The sequence below is a fragment of the Rhinatrema bivittatum genome, chromosome 5 (genome assembly GCF_901001135.1).
Source record: "Rhinatrema bivittatum chromosome 5, aRhiBiv1.1, whole genome shotgun sequence".
Taxonomy (NCBI): domain Eukaryota; kingdom Metazoa; phylum Chordata; class Amphibia; order Gymnophiona; family Rhinatrematidae; genus Rhinatrema; species Rhinatrema bivittatum.
In genome coordinates, this window is record NC_042619.1 from 31,215,886 (window position 1) to 31,238,834 (window position 22,949).

General features: G+C 40.1%; 1 protein-coding gene across 1 annotated transcript in view; it reads right to left on the bottom strand.

The window, feature by feature from the left end:
• Nucleotides 1-22,949, bottom strand: part of TENM4 (teneurin transmembrane protein 4) — a 954,015-nt gene that overhangs the window by 75,648 nt on the left and 855,418 nt on the right. Inside the window, exons 24-25 of the mRNA XM_029602209.1 lie at nucleotides 20,134-21,011; nucleotides 1,520-1,692 (exon numbers count right to left, since the gene is read on the bottom strand). Of these exons, the coding sequence (XP_029458069.1) occupies nucleotides 1,520-1,692; nucleotides 20,134-21,011 (1,051 nt within the window). The remainder of the gene's footprint in view (nucleotides 1-1,519; nucleotides 1,693-20,133; nucleotides 21,012-22,949) is intronic.

Sequence of the window (22,949 nt, forward strand, 5' to 3'; positions counted from 1 at the left end):
CTACAAGTTATAAGCAAGCCTATATTCTTCTACCGTTGTTCTGCAATGGCAGTGCAATCATGAAACCCCCTCCAAACAGCTGAAGAAAGGGCTTTGAGAAATGACGGGCTCTATGGCCCAATATCCCCTGACCCTATCTACCCAATCTGATGCCAGCCAAAGTCAGAAGGGGCCAGAAGAGATTCTCAGTTGCTTCTACCCCGCTCGCTCCAGCCTTCAAATGGCGCTAGCAGTGCTGATGCTCTTGTTCTCCCCACCCATGTAGGACAAAAAATGAATGTCAGGTCAGCTAGTGCCACTTGAGACCTTGGAGCAAGCGTGGATCTTTTCTGCCCCTTATCGACTTTGGCCAGCATCAGATGGGGTGGGGAGAGGGATTCTGGGCCTCTCCTCACCCCATCACTTGGGGGAAGGGGAAAGTGGGAAGTGGGAGCCTGGTCATTAGCAAGCACATTAGCCAGCTGACTACTTAAAAAAAAAAATTAACTATGGCTCTTGAGGCTGGATACTTTTTGCATCAGACCTGGCTTAATGCAATTTGCAGGAAGCCATTTTAATATTAATGAGCTGTTTTGTATGCATTTGCAAGTGATACAGATCATTAAAATATTTTCTGAGTTAGGGGCTTTTCACACATTAATGGTAACGCAAGCCTACGTGTTACCATTAATGAATGTTAATGACATTTTAATGTGTATTAGATGCTAAAACTGGCGTTTAATGCATGTGGAAGGCATTAGCACAGTTTAATAAATAGGCCCCATTAGTCTATCCATTACAGCAATGGTCCCTCCAAAGCATGTAACTGTGGCCCCTGAATCTGACCATTGTGTTGCTGTTGAGCAATGGCTGTGGTCTTCCCTGTGAACACTTGCTACATAGCCTCCCCAGCCCTGGCTGGCCCAGAGAATGAAGATCAGGCCCGGGAATCAAACCCAACCCTCTGACTGGCAGTGCTCAGTGAGCCAGCAGGCCAGTCAGCTAACAAGCCATTTTAATGACTCATAGCAACAGTGCTTCAATCAAACCCTTGTAGGTTTATCATTAGGCCAAACTTAAGCTTTATTTGTAGGCTTATATGCAAAGCTTGGCTATCTCAGGCACAACATGAAACCCTGTTTGTGGCAGACAAGTGAACTCTTGAGATTCTCCTGCTGCAAATGGTTATATAATTTGGAGCACATTAAAACTGTAATGAATCAATAATAGTGGGACTCATTTTGGAACGCATCAATATTTTGTTAACAAACCACAACATAACAGCAAAGCTAAAAATCTGGCAGATGTGAAGCACAGCTGACTACTGAGACAGTGTATTGTTTACTCTCTTCCAAGTTGATTTAGAGAGCAGGTATTGTATATATACTGGTTTGCAGGCACTGCTGGGCTATTGTATTTTTCAGTTTCTAAAATTATTTTAAAACACTGCATTTTCTGTTGCCCATGCCTTGGGACAGTGCTATTTCAGGTTTATTTTTTTTCCCCTTTCAAAGGCAACTAGAACTGTCACGAAGCTCACCTTGCAGCAAAGTATAGAAGGCACCTGAAGCAGATAGGTTGGTTGTTATGGTAACATCCTCCTTGCTCGACGTTTCTACCTGGACGTGCACTGAGCTGTCAGTATCGCTACGGAAACTGCTGACTTGGCCTGTGGGGAACGTAATGTTGACCAGGCGGCCAAAGCTGTCGTACCTGAAAATGAGAAACACGGGCTGAGCAAGAGCAGAGAAACAAGAACCTGGTGCAGGATAAATACAAGGAGGTTATTTCTCAAAAGCCGGAAAAAAAACCCCAAAACAATAACAAAAAACACTGAGTCCCTCTAAGAGAGAGAACACAATTAAGGTTTCTAGATTTTTCTATAAATGAGTTTCTTTCATTGGACAATCATAAGAATTATCTGAGGAAGATGTTGTACACAAGCTTTAAAGATCACAAAAATGTGGACTTGAAAACTCACACGCACACACACATTATTATCTTTTGGCTGTTTCCTACCTTGGCCGAGTAAAAAGGTATCACATCCTGCAATGAATCCAGTTTTCTCCTGAACTAATACAGCCACTGGCAGTCTATAAATTAGACTTTAAAAGTGTCCTACCAAGCTTTGTTCTAACTACTTTTACCACGATCTGATCGCTAACATAATAATAAAATGGAGCCATGGCACTCCAGGGCCCCCCCCCCCCCTAAACTAAAGCGTTGCATGTTAAATTATATCATCATAGGCTTAACTGTACAAAAACATTAAAAACCTATGGCATGAATTAAAAAAAAAACAAAACAGAATTATATTACATCAAAACGAGAATAAAGCAGGCGTGATTAGCAAAGGCTTAATCGTGAATTTTCAAAACATTACATGTAAAAATTAGGATATATATGTGCAAATGGAATGTAATCGCCTATATGCTATTTTAGAAACCTCAAACTTACATGCGTAAAGGTTTGCATTTGCATACATGTGTACAAGTGGGGTGATCTAGGGGCGTTTGGGGCAGGGCCAACGTTTACGCGTTATTTTATAAGAAACTTACACGTGTAGAATTGTCAGCTTACTTGTGCATATTTACACCTATTAATTATCTGGCGTACATGATAGGAAACGAGTTTATCAAGCAGTACTGACTGGGTGGGAGGTCCGGGTGAACAGGGGGCTGTTCAGGCTGTAGTACCAGGAGGGTCTCACCGATCTGGAGATGGACTCTTGAACTAGTCTGATAGCAGCTAGGTAGAGAGTGCATCAAGCTAGGTTGAGAGTACATTGTACAAATCTCATCTTTTTCTACCATTCTTCACTCCAATTCACATTAAATCTTCACTGATGTCTACTGTTCTTTTCGTACCTCTAACTGTGCATGTAAAACTGCACCCCCAAAAACTAGCCCACCACCAAAACCTCATCCCAAGTTAATATTGACCCCCTCTTATAGGGACATAAAAAGTGAACCCTGATGTGAGCCTCCCCAGAGGCGCTCTGTCACTCTCTCTCTCCCTCTCCTTCCATCCTCAAATGTGATAAAAACCTGTCTGGGTGGCATGTGAGAAATTTAACTTGTGTTGGAATCTAGGCCTAAGTAACACAGCTGGATAAGTCTCAAATACAGTTTCTTATCTGGCTAAGTAAGATAGCCAGCTACATCTCAAATAGAGCTGCTCATTTGATTAAATAAAATAGCCAGATAAGTTACCCAGGTAGAGAGTCCATCAAGCTAGGTTGAGAGAACATTGCACAAATCTCATCTTTGTCTGAGTTTCCTCACTCCGAAGGTCATCAAATCTTCACAAGAGTGCACTGTTCTGTTCGTACGTTGCACTCTGCATGTCAAAGTGGCCCCTAACCCCTACACTAATACCTAAACCTCACCTTGAGTTAGTAGGTGGGCCTTCTATAGAGATATAAATACCTATCTAGTACAAGGGTATTATGGTTAGTCTCTCTCTCTTGCCCTGATAACTAGGCTTTACATAGGTATTAGCGCAAATTGCGATAAACTGCCTATTACCATAAAACACGCTCCTTTTCCTATCGCATGCGATTTAGTGCATTTTGATAAATCCAGGCCTAAGTAAGATAGCTGAATAAGTAGCCCTATTTGTGACTTATCTGGCTAATTTATTTATATGTTTGTGCATATCTTTACATTCACATATATGTTGCAGAGCAGATTTATACATATTTTATAACTCGTGTGTACATCGTGCGCGTGGTTTATAAAATACTAGTGTAGATCTGCACGTGGCCATATATGCACATTTTTGGATCACACACGGCTGAATATGCACATTTTTGGACTTGTACACAGTTATTTGAAAGTTAACCTCCCTGCAACTACAACCTAAGAATTACTGAGTCCAAATACAAAAAAGACCAGAATCACCAATATATATATATACACAAGCTTAAATGTAATTCCCTGCAGGCTATGTAGATTCTAAATAAGTTTAAGTATATATTTTGAAGAGCCTGGCCTTTTTATTAAATTGTCTGACTGTATGCCAATTACTGCAGAAACAAAACAGTGTAGACTCTTTGAAACCCTACCGTTGAACAATGTCTGCAGCTTTTTAGCATTCTGCACCGTATGTCATGTGAGAATGCAATAATTCAGCTTTAACATAGATTTTTTCACTTGTTTAGAGCAGAATACCCCCTTTATGCCAAATCCTAGTTTCCAGGCCCCTGAAAATAACCATTTTCTCTTTTCAGGAACACAAACGTTTAGGTTGAATGAGCTAATGTGAATGATGCTTGTCCACAGAACTGTCAGCCCACACTTGCATTTCAGTTGTTTTGCTGTCCCCAAAGGCACTGCGCCCTGGTCAGGTGCCCCTCTTGCACCACCCTAGCTAAGGCCTTGCCTGTATGCTGGGACGGGACCAGACGTGTTAAGGGTTCTCTCTCTCATTTTTTGTCTCGGGGAAAATGCTCAGTACATATGGCCTCTGGGGCACAAAAAGGACAGACCTACTTCTGCCTTGCAGGTAAGTTTTTAGATCCTGAAGTCTTCAGGTTTTCACAGCACCCTCGTATCACAATGCAATCCCAATATGCCAAAACCAGAAGAACTCAGGCAGTGCTGAAATAAAATGGGGATGCTGACATGAACTTCTATAATTAGCAGAACTGCTGTAAGTCATCTCATACTCCTGAATGAATGATTGTATGTTCACAAAATTACAACACTCTACAGTGGTAATTATTAGAATTGAAATAAGCCATGCTCGACTAGAAATTTGTTTAGACTAAATTCAGCATTATAAACAAAACCAAAAAAGTGTGTGTGCTACTTTGTACCTCCACTTTGCACTGTGCAGAAATTCATTACCAGCGTTTTCTTTTGGAACAGGATGACTCCTTCAGCTATGCCAGCGGTATTCGGCTGGAAGCTGTTCCTGTTACATTTTAAATTGCAATTTTACAAAAGATAGCAAGCAGCAGCTAAAAAGCCTTGTGGGGTCTAGACTACTGCAGATCGACCTAGTTCAGAGTGTTGGTCCATATTCTTCATGCCTCCTCTGTCACTGAGATGCGCATCAGAAGAAACAGAAAACACAAGTTTTGAAAATATCAGGTTTTATCAAATTATGAATTTAAGGCCTTGTTATTAAGATCTGTTTAAAGTGGATTATCAGTCAAGACGTTCATTTTATTCTATTATGAGACATCACTCAGCTTTCTATCACATGCAAGATATTAAAAAAAATTTTTTTTTTGTTTTTTTGTCTTTCATGTTTTATGTTCAAGGTTTTGTGTTGTCCCTAAAGACAAGGAATTTGTGTTGGTCCTGCTGTTTGGGGTCTTACATGTTAAGCAAATATAGGGAAAGATAGAGTTGGGAATTTCTGATACTTTATAAATTGTTACAGTATAGTCACACGGTAAAATTTAAATATTTGTTATTAGCAATAAAGAGATGACTGAGATTTGGTGAGTTATTTTTGAATACTGTTCTAGTTCGATGTCTTTACTATTAATGTTTTAGAACAGTTGATAGCGGTGTTTTTATGTCCTTTTATTAATTTAAACTTTAACAAAGCACCATCCAGCTAAATATTACAGAAATAATCAGAGGAGTTGAACTGCTTACAAAACTAGGTAGAAGAAATACTGCCCAATATGAAATGCCTCAGGATTTTTTATATTTAGTATTCAATTTTCTGGAAGGATTAGGGACCTAAAAAACATTGTACCAGCAGAAGTCTCAAACAATTATGGCCCAAAAGTGGAATTGTCCTAGGAGGACATATTAAATCTGGAGCAGGGGACAAAGCAAGAACTTTTTAATGCATCCATTGGCTAGGTCTGGCTTCTGAGGTGGACTCAGACGTGATCCTTGCAACAGCTCATAAGAACATAAGAAATTGCCATGCTGGGTCAGACCAAGGGTCCATCAAGCCCAGCATCCTGTTTCCAACAGAGGCCAAACCAGGCCACAAGAACCTGGCAAGTACCCAAACACCAAGAAGATAGTACCCAAACACCAAGACTCCTGCATAACAGGAGTCAACCATGAATCCGAAGCTTGCTGTGTTGACAATGGCACAAGGTGTGCTTGAATAGCAACTAACATGCACAAGATCCAGGTGAGAATCTGATATAGTACTTGCCTCAAGGGCACAACCCAACTGAGAAATGGTGTGCATGCTGGCTGAATGTCACCAGCTGCAGCAAGATGCCCTCATACAGTGCCTTGGCAAGCTACTTGATGGCAGAAATTTGGGTGATCCTGCAGTGCGCCCTCATTTTGTACAAAGGGGTCACAAAAACAAAGGACTTCCTTGAAACCTCAAACATCATCACCAGGGCTCCAGGATGGCTAAAGCCCAGCCACTAAAGAAGAGTAGTTCTCCTGGCATAGCAGGTGTGAAGTAAAAGGCACTCCTATTAAGTGCAAGCCCTTTAAACCACGTTTGGATAGTTTCACGCATCTAAACTTCGATCAGTGCCTTTCTGTTCTCATGTCTTGACTCATGCTTTGAATCTTTGGAAGCATTTAACTTTGAAGAATAAGGTAAGTCCTTAGTCTGGATCTTAGTCTCACAACAACGTGTCTGAGGACTGGGTTGACAGGACCCTCAGCAGATCTTTTAACAAACATTTTTGGTAGTTATTTAAGCATTTTTGGCCAGATAGACATAGAGAGGTTAATATTCAGCGCCATTTGTCCAGTCAAGTATGGATTTAGCCAGACAAATATTAAGATTTTAAATTTCCTGCTGATTGACTACCTCTGAGTTATCCAGTTAAGTGGCTGGAAACATTCTGGGGCATTTTGGGGTGGAGTTCATTTAGCCAGAAAAGTTATCATACTAAGGGCCAGATTCATTAAGGCTTTTCTCCCATTTTGTGTCTATGGGAAAAACCCTTAATGAATCAAGTACTAAATCCGCTACTGCTATTCAGAGTAGGCCATCTAAGTTATCTTTCCAGACACCAACTGAATGAATAAATGAATAAATGAATAAATAAATAAATAAACAAACTGAATAAATAAACAGTTGGTGCCTTTCCAGACACCAACTGAACCTTAATTCACCTTAACTAACTCTGACCACCCAACAGAGTAATCAACAACTTTGCCAATTCCTTAATTTTTTCAATTTCTTTTAAATTGGTAGGTCTTTTTCTATTTATTTTCACTGTTAAATTACTATCGCCTCTTCACCGCTCCAAGTTGTATTATGTCCCTGTTTATTGTAACTGCTATTTTTTCTTTTAGCACTTGTTAATGTTCTTATTATTTTCCTTTTGTCACTCCTTGTTAATTGTAAACCAGCATGATGCGTTACCCAACGCAAATGCCGGTATAGAAAAAACTCAAATAAATAAATAAATAAATCTAGCTAACCCTGGTTGTGCCGTAGAGTAGTCCTATAGTTAACCAGATAAAGTTTTCCAGCTAACTTAAAATCATGAGAGGTCCAGAATGGGTAAATGTGAATCGGTTATTTACTCTTTCGGATAACGGAAGGAGTAGAATGCAGTCCATGAATTAATCAGAGAAAATTCTTTGTCACTAAACGTACAATTAAGCTCTGGAATTTATTGCCAGAGGATGTTAGTGTAGCTGGGTTTAAAAAAGGTTTCGACACATTCTTGGAGAAGTCCATTAACTGCTATTAATCAAGTTTACTTAGGGAATAGCCACAGCTATTATTGGTATCAGTAGCATGGGATCTACTTAGTGTTTGGGTATTTGCCAGGTACTTGTAGTGTGGATTGATCAGTGTTGGAAACAGGATGCTGGGTTTGATGAACCCTTGATATGACCCAGTATGGCAATGTCTTATGTATTTATGTTCTTATATTCAATGGTGCTGAAAAAATTAGCCGGATAAGTTTACAGTAGCAGAAAATGGACCCCAAAGCCTTTTCTGTACGATCTAGAAATCATGAGATTACACCCATAAGCAGAATAATCCAAATGTTTTGTTAGCTGTAAGTCACAGCTGTAAGTCAGGGATATATTGCAGGAGGAGTGAAACCTAAAGCCACAAGTGACATGGCTTCCAGAAACCGAACAGATGCAAGCCTGGATAAACTTCGGAAGAAATTAAAGCATTAGAAAACAAAAATATGTGCTCAGTGTCATTCATGCACCTCAATATAAAATGCAGAGAAGAAACATGTGGCATGATCAATGCAAAAAATGTAACTGAAGAAGAAAAACAACAAACCTTAAAAAGGTTAACCTGATGAAAATCTGAACAAACAAGAGAAAGAAGGGAAAAGGCACAGGAGCTAGGAAGATCAGGATGAAGTATAAGGAGGCTTAAATGAACTGAGGGCAGTTGATTCCAAGGACTCAAATGTTATCTAGCAGCATGTAAACATTTTGAACCTTCTAGAGTTTAAGAGATGCTCCGTCTGACAAAATATGAGACAGTTTCCATAACTATTGGATATTATTTATTGAATTTAATAGACTGCTTATGGAACAAAAACCACCAAGCAGTTTACAATTAAAAAAAACATACACATTTTAAAATCAATATCAATCAAATGGATATGCTTATCTTTAAATATTTAATATTTAATAATTATGTTCTTATGTTCAGAAACTCTGTTTAATGTAACGCCTCAACCGCGACAGTTTTGTTCTATGTAAACCGACCTGATTTGATATTCGTATTGAGAAGGTCGGTATATAAAAATCCTAAATAAATAAATAAATAAATAAATAAATAAATAATCTGTAGTATTTGTTTGGATTCAGTTTCTTCTTGACTACAGTGCTAATTTTTTTTTTTTTTTTACTATTTTCTCTCTCTATATATACACATACCATATATGTTTTGCTTCAGGACTCTTCATGTTTTGATATTTCTGGCCTGAGTTCCTTTGGGCTTCCAGTTCAACTGGATCCAGTCTGTATTGGGCTACAGCATTCACAACTACCCAGAGCATTTTCCCCCTATTTTTTTTTTTACCCCCCTCCCAACTCAACCTAGCTATCCCATTGTATAATTTTTCATCTCCCAGAACACTTGTCTTGGACTTTCTTATAAACAGCTGAATAAATTATATTTTAAAATCTTTTTCTGAATCGAAGTGTTCTGATTGCCCTGGCTTTGAGTCCAAAAATTATACACCATCGACAGTCTTGGCTAACGGCTGTAAACCCTTGCTCCCTCTAGAATCTTATTAACAGGGGCCCTGAGTCGAGTCACTAAGTGTTAACCCTTAGTGACGGTTGAGACTCCCTCCCATCTGGAACTGTGAACGCTGCCTCCGAAACTACCCCAGCCTTGGCTGGCCTAGGAATCAAACCCAGGTTTTCTATATTTAGTGCACAAGACTTCCCACTGAACCATGGGGCCGGCCCTGTTTTGATTATGTTGTTTAAGCGACATGCAAATCATTGAGGAAGTAAAATCACCACCACAGAAGCAAACCCCTCTCCAAATCTTGCAAAACAAAACAAAAAAGGAGAGGGAAATATAGATCTCCCAAACAGTTATTTATTGAAAAAGAACAATCTTATTTAACAGAAAAAACTTCAAATGAGCAGAGACGGTATCATAACTAAAGTGCCTCCATTTTAGTCCACTGTCTCTCGCCCACAATAGGTGCCAGGTAGTATCAACCTTAGCGGCACTGTAAATTGTAATCATATACCGTCAACACTCATAATATATTATTTTACTGTTTACTGTAATATATTATTTACCCGTTTACTGTAAACCGGCATGATGTCCACAACTAATGCCGGTATATAAAAATGTTTAAATAAATAAATAAATAATTTTATTTTTTACCTTTAGAAATTTTTTTTTATTTTTATAAAAAGACTGATACTTTATTCCATAAGCTTCTCATTATCTGCACTAAAAAAAACCCCCAACAAAATACTTAGCTCATGCAATCCGGCGTTCAATAATTTTGCTGTTCAAAATGTTCCCAACATGGACCATGTTTCAGCCATCCGGCCTTCATCAGGGGATAAATTTTAAATCAAACATCACCAAAACTTCTTTGCATACCCACATCCTTCTTTAAGATATGTGGATCTCGCAAATCACTTTCACAAATGGCGCCATAACGCTCGGTGGATTAAAACGGCGGCACTTTAGTTATGATACCGTCTCTGCTCATGTGAAGTTTTTTCTGTTAAATAAAGATTGTTCTTTTTGAATAAATAACTGTTTGGGAGATTTATATTTCCCTCTCCTTTTTTGTTTTGTTTTGCAATCATTGAGGAAGGACATAAGAACATTTAAGAAATGCCATACTGGGTCAGACCAAAGGTCCATCGAGCCCAGCTTCCTGTCTCCAGTAGAGGCCAAACAAGATCCTGGTAGGATCCCAAACAACAGATAAGCAGTGGCTTTCCCAAGTCTACATGGGTTTGAATATGTTCCTGGATATTTGCTCCAGGAATATATTCAAACCCTTTTTGAACTCAGCTAAGCTAATTGCTTGCACCACATTCTCTGGTGACAAATTTCGTAGATTAATTGTGTGCTCCATGAAAAAAAAGACTTCCTCCAATTTGCTTTAAATGAGCTCCCTATTAGCTTCATACACTGACTCCCAGTTCTAGTACTATTTGAAATGGAAAACAACTGTTCTCTGTTTACTCATTCCATTTACCCTAACTCATGATTTTGTAGATGGAATATAAAATAAATACAAATAAAAAAAATGTAAAAGTCTATATCATATCTTTTCTCAGGGCCATAGAAGACTAACAAAAATGTACACGTTGGTGGGAAGTGATCGAAAGCTCAGCCAAAGTCTGGATCTTGGGCACAAGGTCCAAGTCCTTTGGCTGGCAATGCATGAGAATAATGTGATTAAATGCAGCTCAGCTCATAAAGGGGTAAGAGTCATAGCATGGTTTCTCTGCACACTTCAAAGGCACTGAGATGACCACCCAGTTTTTAAAAATTCCGGCTGGGCGTTTTGATGAACATTCAGAGGAGCCTAGATATGAATAACCATGGCCGGAGTGCACTTTGGAAAATAAATGGTGGGTGACTGAGCTCCCTGGTGGTCATTAAACACCCAGTTTAATCAAGAATGAAAAACACGCTGGCAGATGCATAATTAGGGATTTGGTAACCTGCTTCTTGGTTCTCTATTTAAAATTTCTTTAACTGAGATTACAATGCATATTATTTTTCCTGTTTTCAGATTTTTCTTTAGGGCCAGATGGTCAGCAATATTGCTAGCAACTGAGAATTTTCCTATTGTAACATTCCCTGACCTGGATTTATTGAAGATTATTCATAGACTGCAGAAGGACAGCATGCAGCCTAAAAAAAAATAAAAAATAAAATGAAGTTACACTGAAGCAAGGCTGGTGTCTCAGTGGTAGTATTATTGTGCAGAGAAACCTAAAGTCTATTTCCAGAATAGGTCTCTTCTCCTCCAGCTGGCTAAGGCTAGGGATGCTGCGCTGGCAGTATGGAGATCAGGTGCTAGGGAGACGAAATCATGTTTCTCATTCAACAGTGACACCTACTGGTCAGTCTTAGGGACCGTGGGGGGAGAGGCATGTAAAATAAGGGTAAAAATACCTCAGATAGCTATGAATGCAGGCTCATGGCGCCAGTTCTCAGCCCTGGTTCTGAGTGAGTTGGAAGAATAAAGGAGGAGGAGAAAACTACCGGGCCACAAAGAAACCTTACTAACATTTATACGTGACACATAATGTGAAGATTATTTATGGGCCTGATTTTCAAAAGCATTTACACGCTTAAAAATGGGTTTTACATGTCTAAATGCATTTTACCCCTGTAAGAGGGCTTTTGAAAATGGCTACAATATATGCCATTGACGTGTCCATAGTACCTACCTGCGTAAATGCTCTTTACATGGGTAAATGGCTTTTGAAAATTGCTACAATAGTAGTTAAGCTTACATGTGTATATCCTTTTGAAAATTACCCACTTAGTTTTTAGTATTTAGGAAAACAATTCTAGAAAATGTGAATAAATTCTTAAGAAACAGTATGGTAAAAAATCTCTCTCATTATTAGACAAAGAGAGTGCAGCAAGGGAAAAAAAGAGAATTGCATACAGAAGGGAACCAGATAATGATTCAAAGTGCAAATAAACAGAAAGGGGCATGAGAAAATAAACCAAGAAAGGCAGTAGAAATAAAATGATAAGGAAGAAAAAAGACTGGGAATGAAATAAAGGGCAAGACAGGAAAGCAGAAAAATAGAAAGGGTCTTTCTGATGTGCCTGCACAAGTTTCAGATCTGCAGGTGGCTTTGATAACAAGGACAGCAGTGATGTGTAAATTCTCAGCTTACCACCGAGCGGGTGACCTTCATGGACCTTCATCTCGGCTCCGAGAACTGATTGAAGGTGTGGGGGAGAAAGTCCTGGATTAGACTGGTGCTAGAGAGGATCTTTCCAACCGACTTGGGAAGAAAATTAAATTCTTAGGTGTGTTACGGTCTCAGTTAGTTAAGCAAGTAAATTGAAACTGTAAACACTGTAATGTCCCTAAGTACTACAGAATACCAAATATTGCAAGGTATATTTATTACCACTCAGAGAACGGTGTAGAACAAAATGTCCGAAAACCAGTTATTACAATTTATATGTTCCATGGAATGTTACCTCTTTTCAATTAATTCTGTCTGCACAGTCTAATTGTTTTTTTTTTTTTTTTACTCGCATTGGTTCGCTTCAGAAATGCAAATACTGTACTGGGAGACAAAGAACAGAGAAAGATAACGTGCTGAGTATATAACAATGCAGTGTACCTCACCGTCTCCAATTATAAACTCTCCAAGGCTATAACGGAGGTTTTTTAGGAATTAGGCTAAAGATTTGCTGATTTTGCTGGAGTCTTGCATACATTACATGAACTCGGAGGTGCTGAACACGCCAGAGATCAGCAGAATTTTGGCAGTTCAGAAAGACGACGACGACTGTACATATTTTTTGAATGGTTTTAATTGAGGTATTGCCCTAAGAGATAGTGAAATGACATATAAATGCTTGATAAGGAGACAATAGCCCTTCTCCTCAGTTGTAAAGGTCCGGTGCTCAAACTGGTCCTTGGAGCATGTTCATGTTTTCAGGACCATGTGCGTTTGCATATTCATCAGCCCAAAACTGATCAGAGGGGGGTTCGATTGGGAAGCGCTGGTCATGCAATGATTTGTCCGGTGCAGAGTGCGCAAGCCTTTTTACGGGAGAGGCTGCCAAGAGGTGGTCATTTTTTGGTGCATGCTGATGGATTACCATTGATGCAGTTTCAGTTCACAAGCGTTTGGGATGGGATGTTAAAATGTACAAAACACATTTTTTCGTATAGGCGCGGCTACTAGCACTGCGGAAGGGGGATGTCACATGAGCAGATCAGACATATCGGACTAAAGCCTTTGCTTCTTATGTCAGGCCAGAGATTTAAATTGGTTTTGGGGGTGGGGGGTGTTATATGGAGATTGAACAATAACGGTAATTTGTTTTTTGTTTGTTTCTGCATCAGTCATGAGTATGGGCCACTCATTTGTGCATTGGGCACACAGAAGGGCTTTGATGAGACCTTTTGGAGAACACCTAGGTTTAAGAGAGAAAGGTCGATGTGTTCGCTGGTTTGGTCATCGCGGAAGGATTTGGAATCAGCTATTGCTAGTTATTATGGGCTTGCGAAAGAGTCAAAGTCCCACAGCTCTAGTTATGTATCTTGGGGGTTAAGATTTAAGAGGGTTGTCTTGTCGGGAGTAGGTAGCAGCAGTCCGGAAGGACTTTGTGTCTTTAATGAACATGATGTGGGGTTCTCGCTTCACATGGTCCGACATCGTGCCTACATGGAAATTTAGAGATCAACCTCTTGGGAAGCACGGGGTTAAAAAAGTTAATAAACATGGGTCATGGGTAGAGGGCCAGGATGGTTTTCGGATTAGTCATGATTGGGTGGATGCATGTCTTGGACTGTATAGGTCCGATGGCATTCATTTGTCGGATGAAAGTATTGACTTATTTAACAGCATGCTTCAGAAGGCACTTGAGAGGTTTCCTTGTGTAAGGGTCGATGGACCACAGTTTTTTGGTTGGGGGAACAAGGACTACTTTTGTAGTCCTTGTTTGTGCTGGTAAACCTGAGCCTACATTGGTTTTTGTTACCTGATTAAATGTTGCACTTGGGAGTATCTTGGGGGGGGGCATGTGTTAGCTGGGGAAGGGGGGGCTGCTACATGTGGCTGCTTTTGCAATGCGTCACTGCATAGCTAATGGTGCTCCCTGCTGGGATGTGGCGGGGAGGACTGGTAGGCGGCGGGGGTGCTGCTGGTTTGCAGAATTGAGTGAGTTGGGGGGTGTGGAGCAGTATGTTACTGGGAAATGGTGGCATACAGACTGGCAAGGGGGGGGGGGGGGGAATGTTATTTTGCATGTGTGAAGGCTCGGGTATGTTTTGCCAATAAACTGCGGCCATCTTAATTCCCAATGCTGTGTCTTGTATTGTTCTTGGGGATGGGGAATGGGGAGGAGGGGGGGGGGGGAATGCCTCATATCCCGCCTGCCCATGTTAGAAGCACCTGGATTCAAGGGAGACCTGGTATCTGACATCTACAATGCTGCTATGTAGAAGAAAAGAGGTGTACATCTAACTGGTCAAAAATGGTGGCTCACTCATAAATGGAAGTGAGTATGGCTGCAGTAGATACAGATTAGGCTGGAAGTACAGGAAGGCAAGAGAAGTTAAATAAAATCACAATCGATGGCTGTGAATCGAAACCAGAAGAGATTCATCATGGCTAATGACAGTATTTCTGTAACCGGCCTGTGAATGTTAAGATGTAATCTGCTGATTTGCAGATCAGTGGAATACAAATTCTTTAAATAAATAAAAAAGTAAACAAACAAAACAAACAAATAAATAAATAAATAGTATTCTGATACTTGAAGGGAAACAGGCAAAGACCAGACACAATCCAGGACTGCCAGCTTTCAGCCATTTTTAGGGATTTTATTTACTGCTGCGATTTAAAATTAATAAATCCCACCCATGGAGGTGTTGGATGGCAATAATATTTCTTTTTTTTTTTTTTGGCCCAACATAATTTTGCTAACTGTTCTCTTTTATAAGTTTGAAAAGATAAAACTCAAACTTTATTATTGCCACATTAAATCTGTATAGGTCTCCAACAAAACGACTGGAAAATAAATATCACACAGATAAATAATAGGAACTCACAGTTCATACACACTAATAGTTCCCTGGGCCTCAACTATAGTATACCCTGGTGTTCCCAACAGCGTTGTTCCCAACACCATAAAACATGTCTGCAACATTTGTTATTTATCTTTGCAATTAGTGGCATATTGCTATAGCTTTTTCTAAGGAACTTGGGGCTTTCCTGTGGAAATGTCTTTAATTCTGTGATATTCTAACAAACAACTTAATCAACATGACCAAAAGGGTACTTGGTTATTGGTCATTCCAGGTGTACTTAGTGCTATACCTCCAGGTGTCTTAGGAGCCATTCTGTCCTTACTAATTGATTTAGCTCTTTTTTTGTTGAAATGTTTTATTGCAAGAACTGCTCCATTAATTCCAGTTTATCATCCTGAAGAGCGAAGCAACACTCACTCTGCCACAGAAGCTTTCCAGCTGGAAGACGCCGCCACGTGATACCGTGCTTTTCAACCATACTTGAGCATAGTGACGTAGTAAATGATGGCAGATAAAGACCGATTGGCCCTTTCAATCCACCCAGCAGAAATTCTACCTGAGGATTTCTACCAATCGAGGTAGATCATACAAATTCAGATAAGCGAACCAATGCCAGCTTCGTCTCCCGCCACCCCTACCCGCCACACACACACACAAGAGGAAGACAATAATTATCCCTCTTTATGTCACAAATAATTTTTCCTTCTGCAAGTTCTCTAATGTAATGAACTACTTCAAGTGAGTGCAAAACTCTCAGAGACATATGTATAAAGTTAGTAAAAATGTTATATTTACTCTTTTTTACACTTTAATTTTAAAATGATTTTTTTTCTTGCTGCATGTTGTTAAGTTCTTGTTGTCAGTCACACATCTAGACATAAATAAATTTGGGGGGGGGGGGGGAACGGGACATCATGGGAGGGCCTTCTAAATATGGAGGGTGGCAAGGCAAACTAGTATTTCCACTGATCAAACATAGCCCCACAGCACGGTTCCTTGCCTTTGTACTGGCCGTAAACGAGACTACAAGGGAAAAGCTCCAAGGGCCATCTTTGCAATAAAGAAACCACAGAGTAAAACTACCCTTAAAATTCTCAATAGCATCCTTCAACCAGTTCTGAATGGGAGTAAAGTCTGGAGCCCCATATTGTAGGGATTCCCAACCTTTTGGGGAGCATGGCCCCACTGAATGCTTGTCTGTAATTCTGATAAGCAGTTATTTGCCATATATTGAAAACGCATTAATGTAATAACAAAGAACTAATTATATGCACACCAGCATCATTCTTAATATATAAAACATATTAAATAATGCTTACTGATATAAACTGGATGGAGTCCGTATTCAGCCACTGAGCGGCTAGATAAGCTAGCCAGAATATTCAGCGGTGTGGTCGCGCCGCTGAATATACCCGGCTATCTCAAAAGTTAGCCGGATAGGTATGTCCAACTAATTTTAGACCTGCCTGCAGCGTGCAGACTTAGCTGATTAGGTTCACTAGCTAACTCGCGGGCTCCCCAAAACACCTACTGCCTGTCCAAGGGGCGTCCTGACATATCCAGCTAAAAATTCTAGCCGAATAAAGAGTTATCCGGCTAGAATTTAGACGAATCTGATGGCTGAAAAGTTATCAGTCTAAATGGCTTTTGAATATCTATCTCAATACATATAAATGCAGAGCACAGTGGTAAATATGCAAGATTGTACTCATATTCAGTAATTTACATAGTGTAACGACAGGCAGCCACATAGCTGCAAGTGGGGTGACTGGCAGGGATGGACTGGCGAAGGGAGTGAAGGAGAGAGAAACTGGTGGGGTGGGAGAGCAAGAGAAAGACTGGCAAGGGTGGACTGGTGGAAGGAGAGAGGAGACTGGTGGAAGGAGAGAAGGAGAGAGGAGACTGTTGGAAACGGACTTATGTACGAGTCAGAGAACATGAACAACTGGTGGGGTTGGACTGGTGGAGGGAGGAGAGAGAGAGAGAGTGGTGGGGATGGACTGGTGGAAGGAGAGAGGAAGACTGGTTGGTATGGACTATGAAGCAGAAACAGAGAGAGAGACTGGTGGGGAAAGAGGAAGGAGGGATGTTTGAGAAAGGTCTATATACTAACAGGGAAAGGCATTCCTTCTGCCCACGGTACTAATCCGTGTATTGTATTTCCAGGGGCTACACTGAGCAGGTCAGAGCTCTGCAGTGCTCAAAGATGACCTCCAGTGAAGGGAGGGTTATATACACAGTTAACATGATCATCTGAAGACAGCTTTACCTATTCTTGGCACTATTACTTGGCCTGGATTTAGAGATGGGCAACGTAGACAACTGCCAAGTTCTGAAAGCACCAAAATACTCAGGTTGAAGACGAGCCTATTTCTATTTGCTTTAGGGTTGTGTGCCTCAAACGAGTGCTGACATGGCAGCCTGAGCTTCCCTCTGTCCGGTTCTGACCATTTCATATATTTTATCACACTAGCAATATTACTGTTGCATAACCGCATTTCATCAGGTTTCAGGTAAAAATATTCATAAACGGGAGCAGCCACAGAGAAAACTTTCTCTCTGGTCCCAGCAAGCCAAGCCTCAGATCAGGTTGAAATGTGTAAGAGAGCTTCTTGAGTAGACCTCAAAGATGACGGTGGACTGTCCATCTGGACAGTAACTTCATAACAGCCCCCATAGTGGTGTAGCCTGTGTGTTCATTGTGCACGCAGACGTTACCCAGTATTTTCAAAACAGATTTAGGAGCACAAGTTTGTTTGATTTTCAGAATGCCATTTACACGCATAAAAGAGAATTTGTGTGTGTAAGTCACTTTGAAAATCAAACCCAGTAAGGGAAATTTTCAAAGGCATTTCCATGTTTAAAATCTTGTATTACCTGGAAAAATGACTTTTTACAAAATTGCCCGCCCGATATGTAATAAACCTATGCGAGTATGTTCTGTTCATGCGTAAATTTGCCTGGACTGAGCAGAGATATGGCCGAGGGTGTGGCTGGGTTTTTTTTTTTTCCAAAAGTATGCACATAAAATTTCGTAAAAAATGTTTTGCTTACATAAATTTACCCACACACCTGCAATTAATGGGATAATTTTTAAAGCAGTCTTATGCGCACAAGTTCACTTTGAAAATGTGTAAGTTACATGCATTTTTGCTGCCTAGTTTAGGCGGGCTGCTTGAAATTTACCCTAATAAGCCTATCTGTTAAATATTAGGAGGGACAATTTGTTATGGATTTCAAGGCAAGGGATAAAGTCTTAAAATGAAGATGCGTTAGGATTGGAGAAATATGATCCTTACATTTAGCACTAGTGAGAACCCTTGCTGTAGACATCTGGAAGAGCTTCCCAGTGGAGGTGTTGGAGAAGGGGACTGTCAGAATCCAAGAAAGCATGAGACAAGCTCAGAAGATCTCTGAGGGAGAGAAAGGTATTGCAAACCTGAGCAGGAGATGTGGATGAGCAGCCTGGATTGACCGCACAGTCAATATCTGCCATCATGTTCTATCAATGATGGAGTGTCTTTTTAAGAAAACTATAGCTACAATTTTACATCCATCCTTAAATCTTCGATAGCACACATATTGTCAAGCAATGCCTAATTCTTCGGGATTAGTTTGAAGTCTAGGATATCAATACTTCTTCCTGTAAAAAATTGGTTTCCAGTTTTTATACATCTTTGGAGTGCAAATATCTTCTAACATTTGAGGTCATCCTAGAAGACTGGCTATCTTTTGTCTTTTCCTAAGTTTTCCCATCTTAATAGATCGCAAATAAGAATGTAACACTGCCTAAGAAAGATAAGCAAGTTACTCTGCATTTCCCATTATTCCCTTTAGATTTTCTTGTACTTTGCCAGTTACCCTCTTAAGTTTACAGGTTAACTTTCAATCAATTCTATGCCGCCACATATACATTTATAGCTGCGCGGAGAACTGTGATAGCATTTTATAACCTACAATATCAGATATGCGCGTATTATAAAATAGGCATATATCTACCCTGCAACATATGTGCACATACATGCAGTATACTGAAAGCAAGTATTTCAATTCATTGAATACGCATACTTTTCCTACCAATTTAAAAAACGAAACTGTGTATATTTTACAAGAGAAAATAAAGTAGGACTTGCATAAAATCCAATTTATGCACATATGTCAGTATATTTGAAAACGTGCATGTGTAATTGAAATTACCAGTTTTCCGATTCCTCCACCAGTTCGCCCAGTCCTTCTCCAGGTCACTGAAACCCTCCTGGTTCTTCAGCCTGAACTCCCACCCAGCAAATAGTACACAATAAATAAGTTTGATATTACTTACTCAAGATAATCAGCAGGTGTAATATTACGCAAGTTGCCTAATGTACACACATAACTCTCTTATAACAACTCATGCATATAACTGTTGGCCTCGCTCTGGAACACCTCTAGACCAATCCTTTTTGCATTTGTATATGTATGCGTGATACCTAAAGAATGCGCATACTTTCAATGTTTATAAAATAGCGATTATGCAAGTACAAGTTACAAATGCGCATATATGCTCATTTTTATGCGCATAACTCTTTGAAAATTCACCCCTTAGCATTGGCTTCTTTTCCATTGCACAGTGACAGTTTATTTTGCTAATTGCAATCTCTTTATAGCACTCTGATCAATTATTTACACATTCCTTTGGGTTTAGGGCAAATTGCCAACATAACCTTTTAAGGAGGATTCAATAAGACAACAAACTCAGTTTGCTTATATCCCACTAAGAAAGCTCTCCTGTGCAAGACGTGATGGGATAATTTACATCACCTCTTTAACAAAAGAGATTTCCATAGAGATTTTTTCCAATTCTCAATTAATGCAGGCCATTGGATTTTGCTTAGGAAAGTTTGGTATTTTTGCTATTTTTCTAATATAAAACAGTATACAAAAGGACTATATCAACAAACATATACAGATTAAAAATTAAAACAGACCAGTATTATAATAATACTTACTCATAAAATGTTGTCCATCCATTCTCGTTGCTCTTGGTCGCAAGAAGACCAGAGTTTCCATGGTAGGTCATCATGGCCAATTCATGCCCTTGAGTTGTCACACTTTTGAGAGCACTGTTAGTGCCAATGGTTACCCAGTACACCTGACCATCTGGCACCACCAACCAGAGTGGCATTCCTGTGGAATCTCTCCGTACGTTCAATGTGTTACCATTATTATCTGTGATAAGTATTATATCTCCATCCCCAGTATATGTAAAATTGTAAAGGTAATCACCAGTAGTAAGGCTCTGGGTATACAGATGTCTTCCACTGGTATCAAATAAGTAAAGCTCCTGATCCACTGGAGAAGAAACTTCATACATGTTCTGTGTGTTGAGAAAAGGTTTGTTTTCCCGAATAAATCGGATACGAATGTTTCCAAGGTCAGCAACATAAAGTTCTCCATCTGCACATACAGCAAGGGATGATGGTGCATTTAGTTTGGCATCCTTTGCATAGCCATCATCACCAGAAAAGCATTCACAGTTGGCATCATTTTTGCAGTCACAGCCACTTGGTGCTCCTGCCACTAGCGAGATTTCTCCATTAGTCGTGACCTGCCTGATGCGGTTGATCTTTTTCTCATCTGTTTCAGCAATGTATAGAATTCCATTATGGGACACAGCCAAGGCAGTGGCTGCTTCCAAAGTAGCATGGACCGCCACTTTGCTAATTAGGAAGTGGTCAATGCCGGGTACTTGGCAGTGCATGGGTCTTCCAACCACAATGCGGACCTGATGGTTTTCGGAGATCTGCAACACCACATTATTGTCAAGCACAAAGAGGGAATTATCCATAGGGTTGACTGCTAGGTCAGTGGGCCATTCAAGACGAACCTAAAAATGTAGGAAAGGATAAAAGAGAATACTAAGAAAATCTAGTTTCGCACATCTGATTGGCTCCTAAAAGCAAGCATTCTACTACAGTGAAATGTTCGATCTACTAACTAGTCTCATAGGGGTAGATATTCAAAAGTCATTTAGATGGATAACTCACAAGTTATCCTGCTAGATGGGTTATACGGCATATTGAGCCTCTTATCCGAGCCGGGTGCATCTGACATTGCTAGGTTACTACATTGGGAGCATACGCTTCCAACGTAGTAGCCTAGCAATTTCAGATGTGTCTAAAAATGTCAGGCGCGCCCGGCTCGGATTGCGGTAAGATGCCATCGTGATCTGGGTGAAGAAACAAGACTAATTAAGGTACTGGGTGGATGCGGGTTGTAGGGAAAGGGTTGGCAGGGCCGGAAAGGGGGGGGGGGGGGATAGATGCTATTGGTCTCGCAGCCCTGATATTTTTTAAAACAAAAATTGGAATTGTTTGGGGAGGAGATGGCAAATTCAGTTCCAGGGCCTTTGCAATTTGGGTGGGAGGGAAGCAGGGACAGGTTTGGGCCTACCAGCCCGTAATTTCTGGGTTTTTTAAAATTTAAAATGGAACCTAAATTAACCGGCTATGTTCTTTATATATAACCAGCAATATTCAAAAGAATATTCGGTTATGTTTAAAGTGATCTGGCTATGGTTAGTTGGATAACTTTAATTGGGAATGTTCAGTGAGATGTTTATCCCACTGAATATCCAGGACAAATTATCCAGGTAACTAGCCGGATAACTTGTCCACTAAATGTCCTATTGAATATGGACCCCATAATATATAGTTATCAATAATTTCAATATATATATCCTGAAGAAAATTGTCATTTTACAGAAATACCTAGAATATTACAGTTTATTATTTATTTTTGACCTGGTAGTTTCTTCCTGCTCCTATGTACTATTGGCTCAAATGGAACCAGGGCCAGATCTGGCACCATGAGCCTTCACTCACAACTACTTGGGTGTTTTCCCCTCTATTTAATATCTCTCCCCCAACATGCCTCATTTGGCCATTGCAGCAGCAGTCCTGGGCCAGGAGCCATGCACCAGAACTCCTTCCAGGACCCTGCAATCGTGGACCCTGAATCTGCCCACTACGTGCCATCACTTAAGTAATGACCAGAGGGGATATAAAATATGGGGAAGTCCCCAGGTAGCTAGGAATGAAGGCTCATGCTGCCAGGTTCTGAGTGTTACTGCTCCTTTGGGCTTCCAGCTCAAACTGCTGGGTTTTAGAAAAAGCAATCATGTGTCCAGTACTTTCTTAATGTATGTGTAGTTGGATCTAGGCTAGGCTAGAGAATCGTTACATGGTTGTTTGGATGTTGTAGGGTGTCTCAGGTAGCTATTCTACTTTCTGGAAACTTTCTTCAGGGATTAAGTGCATACAAAAAAATCTCTAAAAGATGGCCTAGCACCCTGAAGTTGTGTTCCCCCATTTAGCTGAATTATATTTAGAAAGCTCATAATAGGCTTAATAAGAACATAAGTAGTTGCCATACTGGGTCAGACCAAGGGTCCTTCAAGCCCAGCATCCTGTTTCCAACAGTGGTCAATCCAGGCTACAAGTACCTGGCAAGTACCCAAACACTAAGTAGATCCCATGCTACTAATAGTAGTGGCTATACCCTAAGTCAACTTGATTAATAGCAATTAATAGACTTTTCCACCAAGAACTTTTCCAAACCTTTTTAAACCCAGCTATATTACCTGCACTAAAAACATCATCTGGCAATAAATTCCAGAGCTTAATTGTGCACTGAGTGAAAACAAATTTTCTCCGATTAGTTTAAAATGTGCTACTTGCTAATTTCATGGCATGCCCCCTTGTCCTTCTATTATCTGAAACGAGTAAATAAAAGATTAATATTTACCCGTTCTAGACCTCTCATG